The 25,441-nt window shown below is 38.5% G+C and overlaps 1 protein-coding gene across 5 annotated transcripts in view; it reads right to left on the reverse strand.

Moving 5' to 3' along the window:
- MECOM (MDS1 and EVI1 complex locus) overlaps positions 1 to 24,110 on the reverse strand; it is a 46,350-nt gene extending 22,240 nt beyond the window's left edge. For 2 of the 5 annotated variants that reach the window (XM_047099730.1, XM_047099729.1), the window contains exons 1-6: positions 24,047 to 24,110; positions 20,446 to 20,662; positions 14,703 to 14,850; positions 13,233 to 13,386; positions 7,459 to 8,815; positions 4,927 to 5,014 (exon numbers count right to left, since the gene is read on the reverse strand). In XM_047099730.1, the coding sequence (XP_046955686.1) occupies positions 4,927 to 5,014; positions 7,459 to 8,815; positions 13,233 to 13,386; positions 14,703 to 14,850; positions 20,446 to 20,662; positions 24,047 to 24,095 (2,013 nt within the window). In that variant the 5' untranslated portion in view covers positions 24,096 to 24,110. Of the gene's footprint in view, positions 1 to 4,926; positions 5,015 to 7,458; positions 8,816 to 13,232; positions 13,390 to 14,702; positions 14,851 to 20,445; positions 20,663 to 24,046 lie in introns of all 5 variants that reach the window. The other 3 variants (XM_047099731.1, XM_047099727.1, XM_047099728.1) reach the window with 3 other exon arrangements.
- Between the last annotated feature and the right edge of the window lie 1,331 nt (positions 24,111 to 25,441).

A 25,441-nucleotide genomic window follows, 5' to 3' on the forward strand; every position in this document is an offset into this window, starting at 1 on the left:
CTTATCATGTAACTGTACCTTGAGTAAAGGCTTTGGAAATGAAACTTAAATGTTTTTATAACACTGCTGGATTTCCTCTATTTACCTAAATTAAATTTTAGAATCAAGGTTATAAACCAGACTGTTCTTTCTTCCAAGAAAGCCAAACACTACCTACTACCACCAAATCTTAAATAGCAAAGTAGATACTTCCTTATGTGTTTTTACTCACTGTAAAACAAGACTCCTAAACTTTAATAAATAAAACTTAAGCAATTTCCTGAAAAAAAATCTAGTCTCTTGCATTTTTATAATGTTAATAAGAAAGAAAATAAGATATTTACTCGAACGTGAATTATTAAGTAACAACAAGGTAATGTGCTGGGAAATGCACTGCCTGACTTTTACAAGCATGGGACTCAGACTATTAGCAGTCAGAACACATAAGGATATTAATTAAAAGTTACCTATGTCAACTTATGACAAGAATCACTTGGGAAAACTTCAGTGAGCTGGGAGCTCTTCCAGGAAACACAAACGTTATATCCTTAAAGTTATCATTTTGCTTGGGTAAAGGAGCTATATCTTGCTTTTATAAGTTAGGGTGTCTTTAATAAGGAAGATACATAGTTTTTTAAGGGTAAAAGATTTATTGCAGAGGAAATCTAACAATAAGAAACACTTTGTCAAAAGCAAAATAGAAGAAGGGCAGAAGACTTAAGTAATTTTCACATCAATATATAAAAGATAACTTGGAAAAAGACTAGCTTTTTCCCAGTTCTTTGGGATACAGTAACAGGGTAGTCAGACACTTTAAAAAGAAGAGAATAAAAATGAAGGCATAAAGGACAGAAACAGAGTTTCTGTTGCAGATATACACAAAGCCAAACATCTGGAAATAAAATGTATTAATAACAAAAAATATATTTAAAATATAGGCAAATCAAGGAATAGCCAGTTTTACAGTAACACAATTACCAAATGATTTCTATGGCAATTTGAAAAAGCTAGCAATGTAAATGCCAAGTACCTAAAACACAAAGTAGCCAATGAAATGGACTTTCCAGAGATCGCACAATAATCCCATCCCCTCCATCTCACCCACTTGTGGCTGTCATTCTTTTTCAAAATTATAATCTAGACTAAGACTCCCCAAACAATTTTCAACCACATTTCTAGGAAGAACGTCTATAGTACATATTTGTACCTTACATTTAACTTATTTCTAAAAGAAAAACAGAAATATGAATAGTCCTCTAGTGGCCTGACACAGCAAACATACTTCTTAGAATGAAGTGAGTGAGGAATTTAGACCCTGAAAATGAAAACAAAAAACAAAACAAAATAGCAATTATCTTTTAATTTTGGTGTATGTGTTCTTATATCTTATAGACATTTTTGACAAGATTTTTAAAAATATGTATTATTATTCCAAAAGTCAGTGAGATGGCCTAATAATCTTTTAATAAAATTCAATAAAATATCAATAACGAATTAAAATATCTATTGAGGTGTTCACCTTTCATTGATTAGGAATTGTGCCCTGGGGAGGAATATGCTGGGTAGAATACAAAGACATACAATAGTTATAAAATCAGACTTGCCCAGAGAATACCCCTACCAAGAATTTATATATATATATATATATATATATATATATATATATTTCTATGTTTTCTCTAAAGCATTAAGAGTATGTGTTCCCCTTGAGGCACCTGGGTGGCTCAGTTGATTAAGCATCCAACTTTGGCTCAGGTCATCTCACAGCTCATGACTTTGAGCCCCGCGTCAGGCTCTGTGCTGACAGTGCAGAGCCTGCTTGGAATTCTCTCTCTCTCCCTCTCTCTCTGCTTCTCCCTTACTCATACATGATGATGATATTATTATTATTACCCTGAGAAATACATAGGGAATGCATTATTCTCATTTGGAAGACAAACATACAGAAGCCCCAGAGGGACCATGTGATTTGCTCCAGTGTACTTTAAATTGGAAACTGAAGTAATGAATAGTCTTCCCCGAGCATTTATTTAGCTATAAAATAAAGGCAAGGCCTGGGAGCAGAGGCAAAGCCTTCCATTTTGGCCTTCTGCTCTGTGCCACCCTTACTGCTGCCCAATGAGGCAGTACCAAGAACACATTAAGCATCTTTCCAAGTACTTCTAGACACATCAGAGCTCCCCTAAAGAAAGTGGGCTCAGGGGATGGCAGGAGGTCATTTTACTAACGGTTCTTTACATTCGAAATGGGATACTTCCGCATTCACTAATAATGAGAGCTTTTCCTCATTTAGGTCCTTCCACTTGCCAGGCACGATGTGTACCATGTTATGTACGTTAACACGAACCCATACAGCCACCCAGGTAAAGCTGGTAGGGTGTGCCCATTACGCTGATAGAGAGGCTCAGAGAGATGAACTGCGTTGGTCCAAACCTGAGCGTTTTTGCTAATAAGCAGCCACAAAGCAGTCATTTTTGCCCCCAAATCCTGGCAGGTGGTCTTTGTTTTGTTTGCGTTCATTTATGGGAAAGGAGATCTTGAGGCTAGGATGGAATTGATAGAGTACTAGAAAGAACAGAAGAATTCTGCTGAAACTTCAGGACATTTGAGGCAGATTTTCTGAAAGAGCAGACTATTTGGTCTGAAGGCTTGATGAAAATAGGGTGACCCAAGCTTCTCCCAGGTGACAGTCTTTATTCCACCTGTAGCCCAGTGATATACGGCCATTACACATGAAAACAGCTACAATGTTTATAAAAATAATAAAATATTTCTGTAATAGTTGGTAAACAGCCTCTGCTCCAAGAACCCTGACTTGCCCCCCTACCGTCCTGGCCTCATCTCAAAAGACCCTTCAGACAGCCCGCCAGCCAACAACTGCGGCATTAACATTGGTGCAGCAAGGACTTCCAAGATCCTGCTCCAGAATTCCAGGAGTCCATTCCGATTGGTCAGTATTCATGACATATGAGGTGTTAAATATGTTGATTATCACTCATGGGTCCTGTTCTAATAGCAGCAATAGGCAGTCACTTCCACCAAGACTTGACATTCTGGAAACACACACTGCCACTGTGCTCCTACAGGCATGTTTGCGAGGCTCTGAGGGAATGACTGCTGTTCTCCAAGTATTGCACATACATCTCATCATTTGTGATCTTTCACTCACTTTGGAAATAATAAAAGATAGCACATTTTCTTATATTATGTGATTAAAATATGCACATACTGTAACACTTGTATGCACATGTAGAGTTATTGGTAGGCAAAATTGTTCATCTTATGAACTAGGAAATTTACTTTGGCTAGTTAAAAATCTGAATTTCAGAGAGAATAGGGACTTTACACCCAACTCCTTCATCCTACAGATAAGGAACTAAGAGCCAGATAGACTGTCACTCAAGGACCCTGATTCCCATCTTTTTTCCATCCGTTACACCATGTACCCATAGCACTTCATTTTGAAGTGATTAGTTACTAAATTTTAAAGATAATTAGAATATGAAAACAATTTGATTCTTATAACTAAACATATATAACTATAATATCCCTGTGAGCGTTTAGTTATGATCAGAAAGTAACTATCAAAAAGATACACTTTTCGTACAATATCTGACACAAAATGCATGCAATGTTCATCTTCCTTAGCCCATGAGGCCTAAAAGTGCAATTTAAATCAAGCTAAATGTAAAATATAAATACCTGATAAACATTTATTATTTTATAACTCTTTTCTTTTCCATAAGGCAATTATAAAAATCATATCATTCCTTAGCCTTTCCACATAAAATGAATAGTGACTGGAATATTTCTAACCCTTTTACTACTAAATCATGAATTTCCTCACTTTGAAATAGAGAGAATTTTTGAACAATGATAGATTTCTCCAGCTAACCAGAAGATGGTACTTCAGTTCTCATACTCTGTTATTCAGGACGCTGGGAAAGTACTTGAAAAATTGACGAAAAGGTAGCAGAGGAGGAGGGGGTAGAAGGGCAGGGAGAGTCACATTCCAAGATAATTTAATTACCTCACAACTTTCTATAAGACATCTTGCATAAAATTCCACCAGTTTTATTAGAGGAGCACAATTTTTAGTTTGAATATGTTGAAACGCAATAAATTAGTTCACTGATTTTAAGCATTTTCATAAAAATTTTGCTTACCATCTATAAAGACCAGAGCTTATAACCTTTAAAATCAGAAATAAGGAAAACAAAATATCAGGTTAAAAAAAAAAAAAACTTTTAAGATGTTTGTATATTTGTTCTTTCAATACAATTCTCTACATTTTGATTGATAGGTAAACCAGTTTTTAAAAATAACCAAATACGTAAGGAGATAGAAATGAGCCAATTAGATGGCACTGCTTTGTATTCTTCTTGTGATGAGAAACTGTATATATTTTGATAAATGGACACAGCCCCATTCAGCAAATAGCTCTGTGTATTGTGGTAAATTCTTGTGCAATTACAGAACTTCGCTGGAATGCCCAGTGGTCTCTAGATAAATTCCTTCACCCTCTATGGTAACAACTTGTCAGGTAGACTCATTTCCTGTTTTTTATCTAAGCACTAAAGGACTTCAAGGACTTTCATGAGTTTGGGACGAGTCACAGTCTGACCCATCTCTTATTAAACACACAAAAAAAACTTCAATATTTATTTTCTTAACTGAATTTTGTTCACTCCAAAATATACTTTGGATCGGTAAGTAGTTAGCAGGAGACAATAATTTGACACCCCAAAACATGTTATTTTTCCACATATATTAATTTTTTTCTTTAAAGAGTTTGGGTTTTAATTCTGCTAGAATTTCCTGTGTTCTTCCACACCAGCGTCATAGGAAATCCTAATGTTCTCAAGATTTCTTTCATTTCATTGCACCTGCTTTTCAGGATCAACAAGTTAGTTTACAAGCTTGAAGTCTCAAATTCAAAATACTTACTTGTGGGTGAAATAAGAATCCTGGCGAAGGTCTCAAGTATTTCTCTTTTAAAGCTTCAAGTGGGTCAGTTAGTTTTCTTTTCTCTACTCTGAAAGGTTAAAATTAGTTTTTGAAGATGAATCAGTCTCATATATCAATCGCTACATAATTACTGACATTTAAACAGCTAACAATAAAACAAATGGTAGATTTCTGGGAAGCACACTAATAAAAATATAAAGACATCTGTTCAGCTCTTGAAGAATACTCATGGCACTTCTAGGCGCTCATAGAAAGAAGGTCCTATTCACAATGGTAAAATCCTATTGGGTGACTAGTAACAATAATAATGAGGAAATATAAAAACTGAAGAGTCATGAAACCGGAGGCTTGGTTACAGATTTGTACCTTTCCATTTCAAATGCAGACAAGAAGGCTTGATGATTTTGAAATCATGAGGACAGAGCTCATTCTGAAAATTAAAGTCATTTTCTGCCAAGAAAGTGTTCCCCTAGACATTTGTTATATTTCCCCCATACTTGCCAATGAGGGCAGGAGAGTTTCTAAGCACCTATGCATTCTGCTCCCCTCTCTTTGAGGTCCCTCTTTTGGATACCACGCTGATAAAGAGGGCAGGCAAAAGGGGGTGGAGGGAAAAGGAAGAGGAACTTTTTGAAGATAGAGAAATATAAAAATTATCGGCATATCCCTTCTGCTTTCTAAATGTTTGTTATTCTATTTTCTATTAAGTATGCAGGAAGTGACATCATGGATTAAATTAATTTCTTTTACCAACTGTTGATACATTTCTTTTTAAGAACCGTTGAATAAGCACACTTCTAAAATAGAATCAAAATTAATAAAAACAGCTACCACTTCTTGAAAGTTTATAGATGCTATGTTTTGCATACACTAGGTCACTTACTGAAACAGGTCCTCTTATACCCATTTTATGAATAAAAAAAAAAAAGAACAACTTTAAGACATGGGAAAGCTGAGATTTCAACTCAGGTCTTGCACTAAAACAGGTGTTTAGGCATTTCATGACTTGGGTAGAATGACAGGCCTAGGTCCCTTATTCGGATTGAAACACCAGGGAGAAGACTGAGTTTTGAGTAAGCAAGGGGCAGAGAGGGTTAGGATATGATGGAGAAGAGTGTAATGGGTGTGTGGAGGAATTGGAAACCTATTGCCACTGGGAGGGTCTGAGGAAAAAAAAAAAAAAAGTCTAAGGGATTATCTTCACAAAGGGCTGAGATGTATCACTGAGTTGGAAATACAACCTCACTGGCAATGGGTAACACACAATCTACACCCCAAATATGGAAGTTCTGTTTTCCCTTCTTTTACCTCTCTTATGGAGACTGCCACAAGAATTAAGACATAATAATTGGGAAAAGTGCACAGGCATGGTACTGATGGCTCGGAAAATATTTTTGCACTGTCCTTTTCAATCCCCTTCAAGCTGGGGGGGGGCGGGGAGGTGGGATAGCGCTCAACATACCGGCAATATTTCTTAGTTAATGTATTATAGATAATACAGGTAGAAAAGGAATCTTTGGTGAAAAGAGTTTGCGGCTCTAGTACTTATTAAGTAATAGGAACTCAATGAGTATTGTTGAATGAAAGAGTAGCACAAACTTGTTCGTGAAAGAGAATCAGGCAAAAATACGAAAATAGTCTCATCTTACACAAGTCCAATAAGCAATTATCCATGCCTTCCATTAATTCTTGACATTGTTCAAGACTCGAATGAGAAAGTAGATGTGAAAATGCTTGGTAATATTTAAAATACACAATAAGCATAATTACTATTATTCATACTTTTAAAGAAAGCTGGTATTTAAAAAATAAATAAATCATTCTGAATGTCAAGTGAGTGTTAACAGAATACTGTCTATGAGGCTTTTTATTAAGCATATATGTTTCCCCCCCCAAAGCACTTTTGGATGCATCAAAGAAAACTGGATAACGAAGGTATTAAACAGTGACATGTCTTTCAAAACCAGCCACTCACATGATACACAAAACATTTTTGTGATTAATATTTCACTTACTTTGGCTTCCTAGGAGATTTATTTAGAAACAGAATCTGAGCGGTACTTATTAAGGATGTGTTGGTCGGTCAACAAAGAGAAAACGCATGCTGTTCTGCATCCCACCTCATTCCAAATATCCTGACCCGCTTGAGTACCCACACATATTTGCATTAATCCTTCAGGAGCCTCATTCTTCTGCCACTTGACAGCTTGCTTTAAATATGGCTTTCCCATATTTTCCACTTAAAAAATGTGTTCAAAAATAAATTTATTGTCAGGGGAAAGAACTCTGTGGGCCTCATCCAAAACCCCAAATTCAGAGACATCCAAAAATAAGTCCAAACTTAATGAGTTGACCGTCTGAATAAAAAATGAATTCACTAGATCAAACAACTTTACTCTCTGCCTTGTAATAATAACAAAAATGGTTTGTTAAAAGCCATGGCTTTCAACTGCAAACCCTGCCCTTTGTACACACGTCGTCCACATTTAATCGTCTCCTGTCCACCCTTACCTGTAAATAGGGTCCATAAAGAAAGGAGTGGGTCTAGCATGCTGCAAGGAACCATCTGATGCTGGTCTTGGTTCAATGCTGCTTCCTTTCTTTTCCCCAAACACGTGGTTTTTACGAGGCTCGGTCAGCTTTGTCCCACTGGCTCTACTCCTACTGCCCATGCTTAGATCCAGGGGTTGGTCTTGGCTTGTAGCAGGTGTTGCTGGAGGCTTGGAGGGGACTGGAGTCAAGGGCTTCTCGTCCTTTCGCTTAGTGGTGAGATCAAAGGGAGACTCAGAGCTTCCCTTCTGCAGTTTCTTTACTTCACTTGGTGATTGGGGTTCCATTTTCAAAGGTAACGATCTCAAGTCTCTATCAGGAAATGGGTACATTGATTGAGAGAATGCTGGAAAAAACGGGAGGGGAAACATGGAAGGGTAAGGTAAAGCTCCAACTTTTTTGTCTTGCAGCCCCACCAGTCCTGTTGAACCAAAGTATTTTTCAGCAATAGAAGCAATAGCTTTTATAGAATCATTCACAGCTCCTGACACCGCAGTTTGCTCCTCTAAAGATGGTGAGAAAATGGAATGATTGCTGTATTCTTTCTTATTATGTATTGAAGCCAGATTCTGAAGCGGGCTTACTTTGTCTTTGAACATTTTACCATTTTCTTTAAATTTCTCTTTATCACTTTCAATGTCACTTTCCAGATCAGAGCCCGAGGTTGTTTCCAGGTCACTGCCACTTGGCGTACTGACATCATCAAGGTCACTACTCTCTGACTGGTCACTGATTTTCTCAAGGGGCCTCTCTTCAGAGGACCTCTCGGGCTGGAGCTCCACTGGCTTATTGTCCCCTACAGGTGGGTGTTTAGATAGTGCCTTCAAAATATCCTGTGTAGCTGGCAGTATCTGAGGATGTGTCATGAGGGGACTTTGACTTTTGTTTGTCTGTTCAGTACTTGATAGTCCTTTAACAGGAGAACTAGCAGGTATCAAAGGAGGCCTGTGGTACAAGCCGGAAGGAAACAGACCAGGGAAGCTAAAAGAAAATCCAGGAGCTGTTGGAAAGGTAAGACCAGCAGGATGCCTATTGGCACCAAAATAGTCAGCAAGGCCCGGGTTGGCATGACTCATATTAACCATGGACGTTTTATCCATAGCTGGGGTTCCAGGAAGTGAAATGCCTTGGCCAAAAAATCCACCTGCCGCAAAATGGTTCTTGCCCTCACAAAACCTCCTGTGTTTATTTAAGGAAGACGTAGTGCTGAACATTTGTCCACAGTCTTTGCACTTGATTTGGGTTCTGCAATCAGCATGCATGCGCTTATGACGACAAAGGTTTGAAAACTGAGTATAGGATTTATGGCAGACCTCACCTGTGTGCAAACAACAAAAGAGAATCTCAGGCTTTATGGCAATTGCTTCTGAATTTAGCAAATATCACAATTGGTTTACCCAAAATTGCAATTAGGAAGCCAGGAAAAGTTGTTGGAGGTACGAATCTGGGTACTCCCAACACAGAAAACCCCATGTCACTAGATTCCAAAGCAAGGCATCCAACCTGACAAATGTCTTGAGGCAGCACAAATATTTCATATATAAATATATTTAAATATTTTGTCATCCCCATTGCAAAATATTTTTTCACCATATTTGTGTATTTAAATATTTATAGCAAAGTCCAATTCCAGCATGCATTGACTTCCCACCCCATTGCTACCCTCATAGAATCTTACAAATTCAAGTCTCAAGGCGTACTGAACATAAAACATAACAGGAACCCCTTTAAAATTTTAGACCACTTAAAGACTTCTAAGTCGTAGGCACCAAAACAAAATAAAACAGCCTTTCCCTCGACCAGAAACTTTACCTTCATTCCCTCTCCCCCTGGGGAAAAAGCCTGTGACTGCCCTACCATTATTTAATTTGTATTATATCATATGCTCTCATCATTCACACATCAAAGCCACACAACAATGCACATTGTGTATTCTGAGACATTTTTAACAATCATTTTCATGATTTGAGAAAGACTGACATAATTTACAATGGCTCTATTTTAAGCCTGCAAAGGAAGCTAAATTGAATGTGGTCCATCCTGCATTGCTGGTTCCCATGAACTATGATCACGTCCTCTGACTTCCCCTCACACCAGTGGTTGTGCTAACCTTCCTGCATTTATGAAACCCCCGTCCTTGGGAAATACGTCCACTTGTTGTCATATCTTCGCCGGTTATCTCAGGGCTTGACTTCTATGTGGGTTAGCCAACTATGGTAAGCAGGGAGAGTGTTCTGAGTGCTCTAATCCAGAAAGAACACGGCAGGGCACGGCTGGGAAAGAACCCTCTTCGCGGAAAATTTGCCAAAAAAGTAGAACATCTTCCTCCTCACAGATGAGAGAACAGATCTAAGTGTATTTTAAGACCAAACTTCGTAACCTTTAAAAACTCCTTTGCTGGGTAAGAATTCCCCTCACTTCGCAGGCCGGCAGGATTATAGTATCCATTTCCTAAGCATCACATTTTTTTTTATCTGACTTTAGTAGAGGTGAATCCGCTTTATGTGTGAGCTTACTTTAACAATCCCGTGCACGTTTGATACATGCAGAAACATGATATGCCTTGTTGGTGATTACTGAAACAAATTTATATAAGAAATTAAATTGAAGACAAAATATGACATTTATTGCTTTCATGTGATGGCTGCCTTTGAGCGCCGAGTGGTTGAGCTCCTAAGTTAAAGCAGTAATAGTTGAAAAAAAAAAAAACTCGAAGGAGATTTTATAGATGTTCAATCATGCAAAACTCACCCAAAAGTTGGATTATCCCACACACCACCAAACAGGAAGTACCAAGTGATTCCATAATATTTCTTTTACTACTAATGATTAAAATGCATTGCTACATATATCACTGCACTTAGTAATAGTTAAGGAGCTTTCAACTGTGGGATGATTCATGACATTATAGAGGCTGTAACATGCATTTTAATGGGAAGAGAAGATGTGAGTGATTTCTTTTCAAATTATTCTACTGGAATATATTGACCAGAGACTACTTTAAAAGTATATACTAGTAACCATATACAATAAATACACATGCTATTTAAATTCTTTGATACACTAATTAAAACCATATGATGTAGAGGGTAGAAACATGAGGCTTTTGCTGGTTATACTAATTCAGCTATGAGCAATAACAAGAAATAGTAAATAAAATGTCGTTGGAATTATAAAAGTTCACTCATCAAGAAAGTAACACCTCTCCTCTGGGCATTAAAAGGCGTTGAGAAAACGTCTTGATGGGTATTCAACCACGGCATAAACTTTTGAAAGGTTTGCAAGTGTTTGGCAAAGAAATGTTGCTCTCTCTATTCCTTTCTTATACCTGGATGGATTGAAGAAAATCAGGAGCTTCTCTACATCGGAGTAACAGAAGGTGCATTAGACTTTCCTGGTTGCCACCCCGTGTTACACAGATGAGCGATGTCTGTGTCAGGTCTTAAGAACAGAGAATCTGGGATGTTTCCTTAGGCGGAGGCTTTGTTTTCCTCACTTGAATGTCTGGCCTGGCCCACCACTAACCACCAGGCCTCCAGGTAAACGGCTCAATTGATGTTGAAGTCTATACTGTACTGTAATTTTCTCAGTAATAGGAATTAGCCAGCAGTTAACATTGCATTTTTCTACTTATTAAACAAATTAAGAGGTATTTTGAATATGTTCAGCCTATTAGAGCATGTGGTTTCTATTTGGGAAGGCTGGAGGTTTCTGCAAAGGCAGTGAGTAATTACCTTAGCACTGGTGACTTTGGGCTCAAGCTTGGCGGTACACTGTAATAAGAGACAGTTGCCATAAACACACCAGTGGGGGTAAATCGTGGTGTGTGGCCTTCTGGTGAGAAACAGATATCAACTCTAGGTGAACCTCCTCCACTCCCAATCTCCACACCAACTCTCCTCTTTTGTTCTGAAATTACATGGCTATTATTCATAATTACCCCATGGTTCTCTGTCAGATTTTACATTTGAAGAATTCCATCTGCTATTTAAATTTACCAATAATTACTGAAAATCCATTTGTGGCAAATAGTTGTGCAAGCTGATTGGAAAGGGACACCCTATAGTGCTTTAAAATGAAACACTTGATTTCAACACAATTAAAATTCCAGATCCCAGAACCTTAGATAATAGGAATCTATATTTTCCAACTTTTAGCTTAAATAATAGAGAAATCATTAAGTCATTAAATAGAGAATCCGTTCAGTCTATTTTTTCCCACCAAGACACAATAAACGTACCAAAATTTGTTTCTGAGGAATCAGAAATACATGAGTTATTTATGCCTGTAACAGTATGAAGTACATCAGTACAACAGTACGTACAACAGTACGAAGGGCGTCACAACCTAGAGTCCGAAATGCCTTTATGAGACAAGAAGTCTAAAATTTCTATTGTATACTTTATTTCCTGTGATTTCTAACAGAGCTCCCCCCAAGGGAGACTAGAGCACCCTTTTGTTTATCAGCTGGTCATCTTCACTCCACCCAGGGTACAGGAGAACCCTGTAGGAGCAAAACAAGACTCTAGTTTAAGCTGGAAAGGGGAAAAAAAAGCTCTCCTGTTGCTTGGAAGCACAAAAGAGGACTGTGTCGAGCTAAAAATGAGGAGAGTTAGTCTCTGGCATCTGTGTGTTGGCACCAAAAATTATGTTTTTGCCCATCAGGTCCTGTAGTAGTGTCTCATATACCTACTACAAATTATTGAGTATTTGTCAGAAAAAAAAAATGTTTTCTAAGAGTTCCCACGTCAGAGGTTTTGCCAACTACTGAGTATGCCTCGATCATTTCCATGCTCATCTGCATACAAAATCAGTCTTAAAGTTTGCAGCGCAACTCAGTGAGTCAGTATTTATAAGCCCAGCTGAGCAATGGATCAAAAGAAGTCCAGAGTCATTGCTCAGATCGACTGAAAACAACTGATTTGCTTTATGAAGTATTTCAGCACAATACAGGGAACAGGAGTGGGTGGACGGAAGAAGCAAATGAGCACGGAGTTTTACTTTATGTGGAGTGTGTTACTAAAGTGCTCTGTACAGGGACCTTCTAGGTAGGTGGTCAGATTGGATGTCTTCTGAACACACACTGCCAGTAAATTTGCTTTAGTGTAGTGGCTTATAGAAGCAGCGTGTCCACCATCAAAGTGAAAATGTTCTGCTTTTCAAGTAACTGGTAGTTCTTACCAACCTGCAGCCGGTGATTGGTAACAATGTGTAGATTAAGGGGAGTCTTATTCCCCCCTCCCTCTCCACACACACACACACACACACACACACACACACACATACACACACACTCACTCACAGTCACAGCCTACTTGACAAGTGGGGTTCTTCCAGCCTTTCTGATCCAGAATAGGTTTTTATCACTTCATCTTATTTATGGCATTTGCCTTTGCTGTTTTACAAAGCCATGACCATTTTCAGTGGAAGACAAATCTGGTTCTCTCTATTAAACCCTACAACCTGGAGAGGCTTCCCTTTCATTATTTAATGACTTCTCTTTTCTCTACTTGTTATTGATTTCATCTAATAGAAAACACCCCAGGAATTATAAGCAAGATACCATGGATCTGGGTGTAAAAGATGTTCTTGTAATAGAAAAATAGCCCAACTGGATTGGACCATAAATAGCTAATGCAGAGACCCTTCTATGACCATGCGGCCATCTCCTGATCACAGTGCCTTTCGGATGAGAGACAGATGCAGGAAGGAGGGCTGGAGTGTTAAAAACTTACAGATAAAGGGCTTCACACTGCTGTGGATGTGCTTGTGTTGTTTGAGGCCCGACGAAGTGGCAAACGTTTTGCCACACTCCGGGCATGCGTGGGCCCGGGCACCAACATGCTGAGAGCGAATGTGCCGCTGGAGGTTGCTAGGGTCCGTGAAAACCTGCTAGGAAATGAGTACTGATTAATCAAGAAACTTAATTCAAGGACACAATAACGAAGACCAGGAATGACTCAAGAAGGAATTTTATTTATTTTGTTTTTGTTTATTTGTTTTCCCCAAAGACCAAAAGAAAGTCATATTCCCAAAGCATGAGCTCCTCTTGGAGAGGGACTGTAAATTATTCAGATCTATATCCTTAGCAGGAAATGTCCATCGGTATCAGTTGAACGAAATAATTAATGGCATGACAGACCACAGTCAAGATCTTCTTGATCCCATTTAGAGTGATTAGGGTTGAAAAATAAAATGCCAGCCAAGACATTATTTAAAATGGTATGTTACTTCCATCCTTTAAACCAAAACACACTATGTACGAAATTGGGGGGATTTTTACGAAAGTATCTCAAATCTATTCAAGGAGTTCTCCCAGGGATAATGCTAACACTGTTTGAAGCAAGGTACCATTAAGCTAAAACCATTCCTTTAAACATTATACTAAAAAAAGAAGAGAAGAGAAGAGAAGAGAAGAGAAGAGAAGAGAAGAGAAGAGAAAAAGTCCCCCACACTTCTGGGAGCAAAGCATCTCTAAAGATAATTTCAAATATCACAATTTCCACTGGCATGAAGAAAGATATTCAAATGCTATAAAAAGGTTTTGGAAATAGAAATCAACTTCAATAACATCAGCGCACCTTTTAGTTAATTGAGAGCCATGAACATTCAATGATGTGAACTACTGTTTCCATGTTTCAGAGTCATGGTCAAGGTAGAGTGCTTCACTGCACCCTTATGCTGCTCAGCAGTGGCCACTAAGGCAGGCCACTAAGGCCCTGTGCTCTTAATTAGAACCAAGTCATGATTTATGGTGGGGACTTGGGTGGAAAAATCTGCAAATGTAGGAGTCTCCTATTCTTTCTGAATAGGCATTCAGAAACTTTATGTGACTTCCTCGCAAACTGCTATTAAAAGAAATCAGTAATGTGCATTGGATACAATTTTCATTCTCCATAAGGCTATAAAACAACCCCACACTGGCAAGCCAGTAGCGGAACCAGGAATTTACCAAGGATGTCTGACACCTAGTTCTGGAACTCACCATTAAGCCTCACTTCCTCCCTTACAAAAATAAAAGGGTACCCACTAAGTGTTTTTATACACTGTACTAATGCCTTTTAGCATACAACACTCAGTCTACTTTTCTCAAGATATTTATAGTTTCCCCTCTCAAGGGTTGTTTTTATATATCATAGCAAGTGATGGATTAAGAGAGAGCAGGATGACAGAGAGAGGCCAAGTAGTCTACAAATTCACTGTACCTTGGCACAGTTTTCACATTCATAGTGCTTTCCACTGTCATGTGACATCTGGTGGCGAATTAAATTGGACTTCCAGTTAAATGCCTTGGGACACTGATCGCACTTGTATTCCCTCTCTTCAGTATGTGACAACATGTGTTTCTCCAGGCTGTTAAGAGAACAATTGGTTGAGTAAGACACGGTGACAAAGAATACATTCATAAACAGAATGTCATTTTATTGCTAATCCAACTGGCAATTAAAGAAATGAGAAGGAAAAGGAGTTGAGGTGAGAGAAGAGAAGAAACAAAGAGAAGAAACAGGCTCACAACAGATGAAAGAATATTTACTCTTCCTAGACTGTGTCCTTCACTAACACAGAGAAGTACCCCTGTTGTTTGAAAATAAATCTGATATAGCTATCAGGGATTAGTTGCCAAGTTAGAGGCACGATAAACGAGTAGCTAATTGCCCAGTTCTGGATTCACCACACCATTCTAAGGGCAACACACATTGCTAATACCCACTTAATTCAAACACAAACACTGAAACTGAAGATCTTCAAAACATGCTTAAGAACATGCAGGCAGGTATCCTTTCTAATATATAACCTCTAGATTCAAAAAGGTACTTTTGTTTCTACCCGTATCTCCAAGTGGAAAAGTGAGTTGCAACCTAACTATTCAACAAGCAACTTCCCAAAATAACCCTGAGACGGATGGATGAATGGATGGCCCTGCAGATGAGCGATGAATGGATATGTGTATACATAGATATAGAAGCATATGTATATAGCGCCTATGAATTAGGGAGGAAAGAAAATGTGTAATAATATAAGTGGATGCACTATTAAAGCCCTTCAAAAGAAAAACAGAGTTAGAAGTTTCTCACAAGGATAATTTTTCTGTTTTCAAGCTTAGAATATTTTTGCTTCTTAAATATTTCCATCTCTTTTCTAAAACTTGTATATGAAATCTGCATGGATTTAATGAAAATCAAATATTATAGATAATGGATTGCTGTGATAGTCAGATATTTTAACATATTTGTTAATTAAATATGCACAGATAACACACGGGGATACTACCCCTAAAGTAACCAGAGCTTCTTGGAGAAATAGCCTGTTTCAAACTAGAAGCCCAAGATACACGATAGGCCTTGAACATCTTGTTACGGCAAAAAGCAAGAAAGTTATAGAGCATGTCAAAAGAATTAAGGTACCAACGTGAAAAAACAACCACTGACCAAAGATGAGGAAATTTAAGCATCAATAAAAATAATAATTTCATCTTTTAACAAAAACAATATTCAAAATCGCACAAACAAAAACTCACGGGTCACCCTTGGAAGATTCTGAGAAGCAAAATCATTACTCTGAAAACTAGTAAGTAAAGAGAAAACTCACCCACATGTCCTGCCCTTCCTATATGAACTGTACTTCAGGGTGAGCAAATAAACAATGAGGGGAAGTTTCTCTGCGTAGAATTAACAGAGATAATAAATAATGAAATAATGATAGAAGTAGAAAACATCCATTTTACAGCATGTAAGCAATTAATAAATGTAGGCAAGTCAGAAATAAATCTTGTGCCTCCTGAAGGAAATAAACCATAGCATCAGTGAGGTATTATTCTTAAAACAATGAACCTAAATCTGATCAAGGCTTGGGATGTAACTGTGAGTTGACAGGAAGTAAAGAAGATGGAGAAAGATGTTAACACCAAGGGGACATGATCAGTAGAATCCAGACTAGAGGAAATGCTACAGGAAAAAACAGTTTCTTCTATAAATAAATTTCAGTGAGGGAAGGAGGGAGGAAGGGAGGGAGAGAAAGAAAGACTGACTTTGACTGAAGGAACTTATAAATTAAAAGAGACATAAGAGGGGAACCTGGGTGGCTGTCGGTTAAGCGTCCGACTTCAGCTCAGGTCATGATCTCATGGTTTGCAAGTTTGAGCCCCGTGTCGGCCTCTGTGCTGACAACTCAGAGCCTGGAGCCTGCTTCAGATTCTGTGTCTCCCTCCCTCTCTCTCTGCTCCTCCCCCGCTCACACTCTCTCTTTCTCTCTCTCTCTCAAAAATAATAAACACTAAAAAATTTTTTAATAAAAAAATTTTAAAGAGACATGCCAACAAATTGCAATGGCAGATCTTATTACGATCGTAATTCAAACATAAAACTAAAAATAATGAGATAACTGGGGGAAATTGAACACTGACTTTATATTTGGTAATATTAAGGAATCATTATTTTTAAAGTGTGGTGCAGAAATTTGTGTTCTAAAGAGTCCTTTTTTCGACAGATACATACTGAGCTATTTATGAATAAAATGACATAATGTCCAGGATTTGTTTCAATAATCTGAACAAGTATAGCTGAGACAAGACTCGCCTTGTATGATAATTACTGAAACTGAGCATATGGGGGTTTGTTACACCATCCCTCTCTAGTTTTGTATACTTTGAAACTTTCCACAGTACAAAGATATTAAGAAAAACAACAACAACAACTACCAATCCTGCAAGCACTCTTTCTTTGCCATGTTCTATTTTTCTGTGAGATAAATACTCTAAAGTTGAGTACGAGTAAGACCCTGCGCACCATTCTATATCCAGCAGTCACGTACGCTGTGTGAATGGCAGGGTGCGTGACAAAATGAAGTACCCTTTCTCCTATCTTGATAAATCAGAAATGTCTTTCCCATATTTTTTCTCCTCCACAGCTTCCCCTCTACAACTCCATTCATATTGGCATATGAACTTATTTTTCCTGCCCCGTGAGTCAGTCGACTTTGTAATGCTATTCTGTTTGAGCACAAATGGTGATATCTCTGTGAACAAAAGGTACCAGGAGAGTACAGGTGTGTGGAGTCACAAGAACAGCCCTACCTTTATCTACAATATGCAATCCTCTGTTTGTTACACGAGTTGAAATGTTATTAATAGAGTTAAGAGAGAGATATCATCAACTGCGGTTAACATTGAACTGAGTCAGGGACATCTTCCGAAATCATGGCACAGATTCATATACTCACTGTCATCCTCAGCCACTCAGGAGGGCATGCCATTTGATGACATATATTCCAATATGTACGTCAAATCATAAACTCTGAAATCTAATGGGAGAGACAGGCCTGTACATTGAGTCTTATTCCTGTGCCCTTACTCCAAGGATATGATAAGGTTTCAAGAATATAGTACATGGCATACAGGGGGAAAAATAACTAGCAGCGTAAGAGGAATTCTCCTTTCTTTTTCTTCTAATCTAGCATAAAATCCATATTGTTCTATCACTCAGTGATAGAATCAAAAGACAACTGGTTCCTACAAAACCAAATGTGTATTTCTTTCACAGACACAGAAGCCATCCCGTCAGCTGTTAGGGAGGCTTCTCCACTTCTCATAGAACTTCATCCTATTTTATAGAGCTTTGCCTAGCCTTCTGGGTTCTTTGCAATTTTTGCATATTAACCTTTGGTCCTTGCCCTTTTGGGGGGCGAGAGGGTATTTTTTCTCAACATTTGACAGAAAAGATACAGAAGAGAATAATTATCATGTCAAAAAATTTTCTCATTTGTTTAAAGTATAAAGCAACAAAATAGGATTAAATAAAGTGGAAAATATTTGGGGAATGTAAGTTCTGCACATGAATAAATTATATAACCAAAAATACCACTTATATGGTCGACCTCAGGTTGCATAGTGACATGCTATATCCGTCTGGCTGAGCTACCAAAAAGAAAGTTCTGAGGGTTCATCCAATACCAGATAATTAGGTTTCCTTATTGTTTCCCACTGAATGTTTTTGACTGAAGGAACCAAACTGGCAGTTGGTTTTGGCATTAAGTAGAGTTGACTCAGCCTCAATCCCAGAGCCAGTAAGAAAAGAAACTCTCTCTACCTAGGTGTCACCATGCCTTCTAGTGGGCAGTAGGAATTACATTTTAGTGTCTAATCCACCATTTTTTGTCTTATAATGCTGCCCATTATTTTTGATAGCAAAATTGAAGGAAATAATACTGAATCTCTGGCATCAGAGATACTGCTTTACGGTAATAAATACTTTCCTTACCCACAGGTATTTATTCGTTTCATTTTATTTTTTAATTTGAGCACAATTACATTTATGAGATATGCTCTGACTTTTTTATAATACAAATCTAAGTGTTACCAAACATTTATAACAGATTGATTCTCTACGTGGATTTATATTAAATGGTAAAGATGAGTTTAAAGGGTACCAGGAAAGCCCTCTTATTCCCCACAATGTTTTCCCTCTAAAAGCTCAATCTTTCCAGCCTAGAAATTTTCAAGCTTAGAAATTTATCCTTTTGACTCAGTCTCCTGAAGGAATGGGTTATCCTTGGTGCTTTTTTAAGTTATTTATCCATTAAAATCAATGACTACTGTATGAAATCCTTTCCTGTAAGAAGCCTAGACAGAGAAGAGGATGCAGGGCCATCAATGGAGAGAGAAGAAGAGACACTAAAGAAAGAAAGGAAATAAAATGATAAACTGAAATAGGTGGACTGTCCAAGGTAAACCATGAGTAACTCACACTCTTAAGGCAGCAGATACACTACCATAGCCATTTAAATACAGGGTTATGTTCACTTGAAGTTCTGATTATAGATTCCAAGGATCATTTCTGGATTTAAAAGCAAAGAAATGAGGGGCGCCTGGGTGGCTCAGTCTGACTTCGGCTCGGGTCATGATCTCGCGGTTCGTGAGTTCAAGCCCCGCATCAGGCTCTGTGCTGACAGCTCAGAGCCTGGAGCCTGCTTCAGATTCTGTGTCTCCCTCCCTCTGCCCCTTCCCCACTCGTGCTCTGTCTCTGTCTGTCAAAAATGAACAAAAGTTAAAAAAATAAACTAAATAAAAGCAAAGAAACAAATACAATTGTTAAAATTGTCTGTGGGCCACGGCAAAAACCATTAGGTAGAAGCACACGGAAAACCTATTAGCTGGTTCTGTATCTCTGATCAGAAGAACTATTTTATAGCATAATAATCAGTGTAGTTCTCAAAGGGGAGGTTCCAGGGTGGCTGTTTGCTTTAATAGAAGTTCAAAAAAAAAAAAAAGTTCTTGAATGAAGTTCAAAAGCCTATAAAAAGTTACCATATTGCTGATACATGATTTTCACTTTGTTAAAAGTAAGTATTAAAGAATAATTTCATTTAGATCATGTTTATTCTTTCCCTTTTGGGAAATAAAACATTTTCTTCATTGGGCATGATTTTCTTATTCTTTTATATATGTGCCGTTTTAATAGTTGAAATTAAATCCATGGGTTACACTGATCTACCAAAAGGTCATCGATCTTTCATAAAGTGTACACCAGAATCAATCTTTTTTTTTTTTTTTTTTTTTTGGTCATCTAGGTGTTTCTGGAACCAGCTTTACTGTTTGGCACATGATTAGTTTAATTGGCATCAGTGTTGCTCCGGCATTCTTGATTCTTCCTCTAAGTCATAGTTTGTGCTGTCATGCTACGCTTTCTTTCAGTTGCCAATAATACTACTTAAATAAATATAAACATATTATTTTCCATCTAGCATCAAAATAACTAATTCCAACTTGCTTGTAAACATTTTACAGATAAGAATTTCCAAGGAAAACTGATTTATGAACATGTCACTAACACACTTGTCAGGTTCATCACAGTTCCAGATTTTCCATGTGCATAAATTCTGAAAGTTCAGCATAACCACACTTCACTGCAGAGTAAATAAACACGTCTCGTAGTGCAACATGCCATTTCTAACCTTTGCAAATCGGGGAACACTTGGTCACATTCCTTACACTCCTGGATCGCATGTATCTCTCGGAGATCGTTCTCACTTTCGAGTTTTTGTTGGAAGTCCTCTTCCACCATCGAAAATGCTGAGTGAGGGGTGCTGCACGGGAATTTTTGGTGATCTGCTAGCTCTGCCTTGGACTCGAAGAGCTGGTCACAGTCCTCACAGCGATACTGCCGTTCTTCTGTGAAAATAATTCAGGTGTTACCAGGACTGGGCGATCAGAAGTGTCACCACAAACCGGCAATTTTTATGGAAGACATAATGGAAACTATTTAGTTGTTATTTCTACCACTTTAATTTTAATAGGAATTAAAACTAATACACGTACAGGACAGAGCCTAGCACCATAACGTGGTGTCTGCGGCTACAGTATAGCCTTCTTACCAGATAACACGTTACGGCTTAAACCCTTCCTGGGTTTAATATTCACAAGACACTAAAAGTAAGAATGACCACTTACTGTGCATGATATAGTCCCTCCACCCTGTTCACGGATGATTGATATTTCTCATAACCTGATCATGAGAAATTACATGTCATATTTTCATTCCATCTTCAGATGAAGCTATTAAAGCTCAGGGAAGTTCAGAAACCAGTCAGGGGTTATAGAGCCAAGTGGTTGTGCCAGGATTTGAACCCATCTCTGTCTCTCTCATACACGTCTCACTGTGCCATGTGACCCGGAGGGCACATGGGACACAGAGTCCCTATCTGAGTCATGCTTACACTGGTTAGCATCAGTAAATGTGGATGTTTCCTTACATTCGTCATTACCACCTAATGGACACAAGATGTTTTTAGTACCCTTCTAGACTAATTTATGCTACCCTAGGGTCAGGGCTAATTGGCAGGGCCTTGTTAAACAGCCAACATATCATGATTTTGCCCTTTGCATCAGTAAGATAAATAAATGGTAATAGTGGGGAGTAGAGATAACAAGGTTATAAGGTGCCAGGCAGTGATGGTATTGTTCCTATTCTTTCCATCTCAATAGCTTTTTGCCTGCTCATGAGGCTGTACGATGCACACATCACACAGACACAATCACAGAAGTCTTAAAAACAGCTCAGAATGCTGAAAAGACACCCGGGCAGCATGATACATAATCCCTGTTTTATAGAGCTACAGCCAGGACCTATAGCCAGTTTTTCATTGACTGAATGTTTTGGGGGGAATATTTTAGTCAACAACAAATGCTAGGCATTTTGCTAGGGAATGACTATATAAGAAACTCAAGGGGATACACATGTGAACAAATAGAGTGTGATATATTTTATGACAGATGCATGCATGGGGCCTAAAGGAGCCCAGAGGAACATGTCTAATCCATCTAATCTGAAGGAGAGAGGTTCAGAAAAGGATTTGTAATGAGCAAGCATCAGCCAGGTGAAGTGGGATGAAGGAGGATGTTCCAGGCAGTGGGAACAGTGTGGACCAATGATAAAGGCCAGGAAGAACATGGCAGCTGGTGGAAAAGCAAAACTGTAGTAAAATACGGCGAGTTGATAGGGTACATGTAGAGCAGCTAGGGGAAGTGAAGTCAGAGAAGGTAGCAGGTCCCTAGGGGCCTTGGGGGGGTCCATGCTGAGAAGGGAACTGAAAGCCGCTGAAAATCAGAAAGCCTAGCTGTGATGTGAGAAGTGAAGGAGAGGTCAGAGGAGACACCACTGCTAAAATCCACATACAAGACAGGTTTCATTTCAATTAAACCAGTAACAGCGGGGCCAGAACAGTAAAGAAAGCAGTATGTAGATTATTTAATAGAGTGTGTCAACTTTGGACCGTAGAGGGTTAAGGAAGGTAGGGGTATTCTAAAATAAATCACCTCAGCTCTAAAGGCACGTTTCTCGATGACATTAACCAGGTAATGAAACCATGTAATATAATCTGTTATACTCTTCACAATATTTAAGATCTACGTTTAGGATCTCACGAGCAGGCTGAACACAAACAGAATCTCCAAGCCACAGAATGGATGGGAAAGGCCTAGGGTTTACAGACAACAAGACCTCGGTTTTAAAGTTAACTACCACTCTCTAGTCATGTGATCTTGGCCAATTTACCTAGACCTAAGGTAAATTTATCTAAGTCCTTAGATAGCCTCAGTTTCTCTGTCTGTATAATAAATATGATTCCTCTCTTATAGCTTTGATCAATGTGTAAGACTAAATGAGATAATAAATGGAGAGCATATAGTATCTGGTATAGTGTGTGTGTGTGTGTGTGTGTGTGTGTGTGTGTGTGTGTGTGTGACACAATGAAAATAAAAAGCAGCTGATGGGTTCAAGGGTGTTGTGAAGGCAGGTAATTTATGAATCGTAGCCCTAAAAGAAGAAGAATCACTTCCACTCAGGCTTTTAAGAATAGTAAGCTAATCACTCATATTTCTAAAAGAATTGCTTGAAAACCTTTTTTTAGGTCTAACACTGGTGAATACCAGTGAAAGTTGCCTTGCACTAGAGAAAGCTAGATTACGTTTCGTATCCTATGCCCTCATGCTTCGTCTGTCCCAGACCCCATTGGGTAAGATTCCTTATTCAGGCTTAAGCTCTACCAGGTTGGTTGAGAACACTGGGTTTCTGAGAAGAAAACAATTTCCAAAAGGTTCCCCAAAATATAACTGGTATAATCTACAAAGAGGCAGAATGCAGCTCAGCCAAAGGAAAAAAATGTTCAAGTAAAGACCCAGCCAAGACTGGTAGCTTCCTTCGCAAAAGCTACATAGAGCAGAGGCTGAGGTTTTCCCATCCGAAATGCCAAAGGGATGGGAGGTGGCTCCGTCCCCACCTGTCAGCTAAGCTGGGGTGAGTAACCCTTCCCAGTGGTCCTTCCAACTATAAAACATTCTAAAGACACCACTAGATTATGTTTAACCAAATCATGTTACATTAGGAGAAAGAAATAGGAAAGAGAAAGGAAAAAGTACTAAATTCTCATCCCAATGGTAACACTTCAATACGAATAGAATTATCTCTTCATCTGTTCTATACATGCATAACTAATAATTATAATTCTTTTGATATCCCCTTCATTTGATTTAGAATAGGCCTCTGGCAAATAAAAACTCCGGCTGTAAAGTTTCCTCATGTGTATTTTTCTCCTAAACCCCTTCCCCCCAGCCCTCTCCCATCTTGTCATGCCAACTAGGATTTTACTCAAGGAGACATACTTTTTCCAGGAATAGAACATTAGATGGGAAGAAACACCCACCAGATTGATGAAAGCCCAAAGTGAGCTTTCTGAAATGACTTTTGTATAGTGAAAGGATTCTCACCATAGTCTAAGGTATTGACAAAAAAGTTTCAACGGTGGGATATCTCAGTTGATATATTCAGAATTCGTTTGGCCTCCACTTGAGGGAAGACCTCTGCTTACTCAAGATTCACAGTAACATTAGCCAGATGTCAAGCCAAGAAAAGAGCCACTCAGAAGAGAAGGAATTTTGTGAAAACGACACTGAAGAGCTAGGAAAACTGACAAATGCCATGTGTGATGGCCCCACACAGATGCTCCGTCACGGCGACCAGATGAGGACGCGGAGGATGGGGGTGTGAACAGTACTAACCGTGGATATCCGGCGCCATAGTTTCATGGGGATAGTCTTCACTCTTCATGAACAGCAGGAGCTCCTCTCCTGGTGCAATGTCTGTGACTACTCTATAAAATATCTTCAAAACACCAGAAAGGGTTGGGTGGGAAGAGAGAAAGAAGTGAACATTAAGAAAGGGCAAGATATGCACTAATATCTGTACATTTTCTCATAGCATAAACAAATATTTCCTTTTATTTTTGTCAAAAGAAGTGTGACTTCCTGTTTTATGTCCTGAAAATTGGCCTTCTATTGACAAATGGAAAGCTGTGATTCTCATGCCAGTTCACAAATCTTTTCTAAATCCTACCTCACCAATCAAATTGTCTTAAGACAAGGCTTACCGTGTTGCATACACCTCTGTGTAATGTTTAGCAAAGAACTTTCCCTTCTCTGAATTCCTCACTCTAGGGAACCACACACGTATTCACAGAGCTGAATGCGTCTGGCATTATCCAGCAGTAGCCTCGCTAAGGGTGGCAGGGCACAATTGCCTCCCTCAGCATGTTCTCAAAAGCAGCACCTTCTCAACAAGGTGTTTTTTAGGGAATAGGTTAGAAGGACATGACATAAAGAACCGGTCTGTAGAGCACATAGTCAAAGGAGATTATTTTGTTTTTAAAAAACTTAATCCCTCTCTCACCAATCATCAGTACTCCCAGATCCAGGACTTGACCTCATGCCTCAGCTCCTGATTCCCACTCTCTGAAAGCAGGCAGTATGCCTTTAATTGATTCATTTAGCAGGGTAGTAGGGGGAGGTGTTTATTCCCCTGCTTTCTAGAAAAATTCTGAGGAGAGAAAGAATTGAATCAATCTGTTAATGACTGACTAAACAACTGTGGGGCAAGCGTGGACCTATAATTTCCTAGAGCTGCCTACTTTTACCCCCACCTTGACCAGCTCTGTGACCTTAGGCAAGTCATTGTCCAACTTACTTGTCCAGGCTTCAGGGTTTTTCCACTTATAAAAGCATTTAATTCACACAAAAAAATACAAATATCTAATTCATTACGTTACACACCTGAAACTAATATAATGTTATATGTCAATGATATCTCAATAAAAAAGCACTTAATCATGAAAATGTTTAAGGTGCTTATTCATCTTATCACAAAAATGTTCATAGTTTTTAAATTTTATTATAAGATTATTTGTTACATAACGACCAGATAGAGGTTGTCAAAGAAAGAATGACGTTATACAATTAACTGGTGAAAATGAGACCAATAACAGTCACACGTGCACATACACACACACACACACCAACAGAAGCAACAAAGACAGCAAGTAAACTAGGGATTCGATTCTGCTGTCTCAATCCAAGGGGGAGAAAACTCACATCACACAAATTATTAAGAGAACTTATGAG

The sequence above is a fragment of the Lynx rufus genome, unplaced genomic scaffold, assembly GCF_022079265.1.
Source record: "Lynx rufus isolate CCGP_SWC_20201006 ecotype Redwood Valley unplaced genomic scaffold, mLynRuf1.p SCAF_5, whole genome shotgun sequence".
NCBI lineage: Eukaryota > Metazoa > Chordata > Mammalia > Carnivora > Felidae > Lynx > Lynx rufus.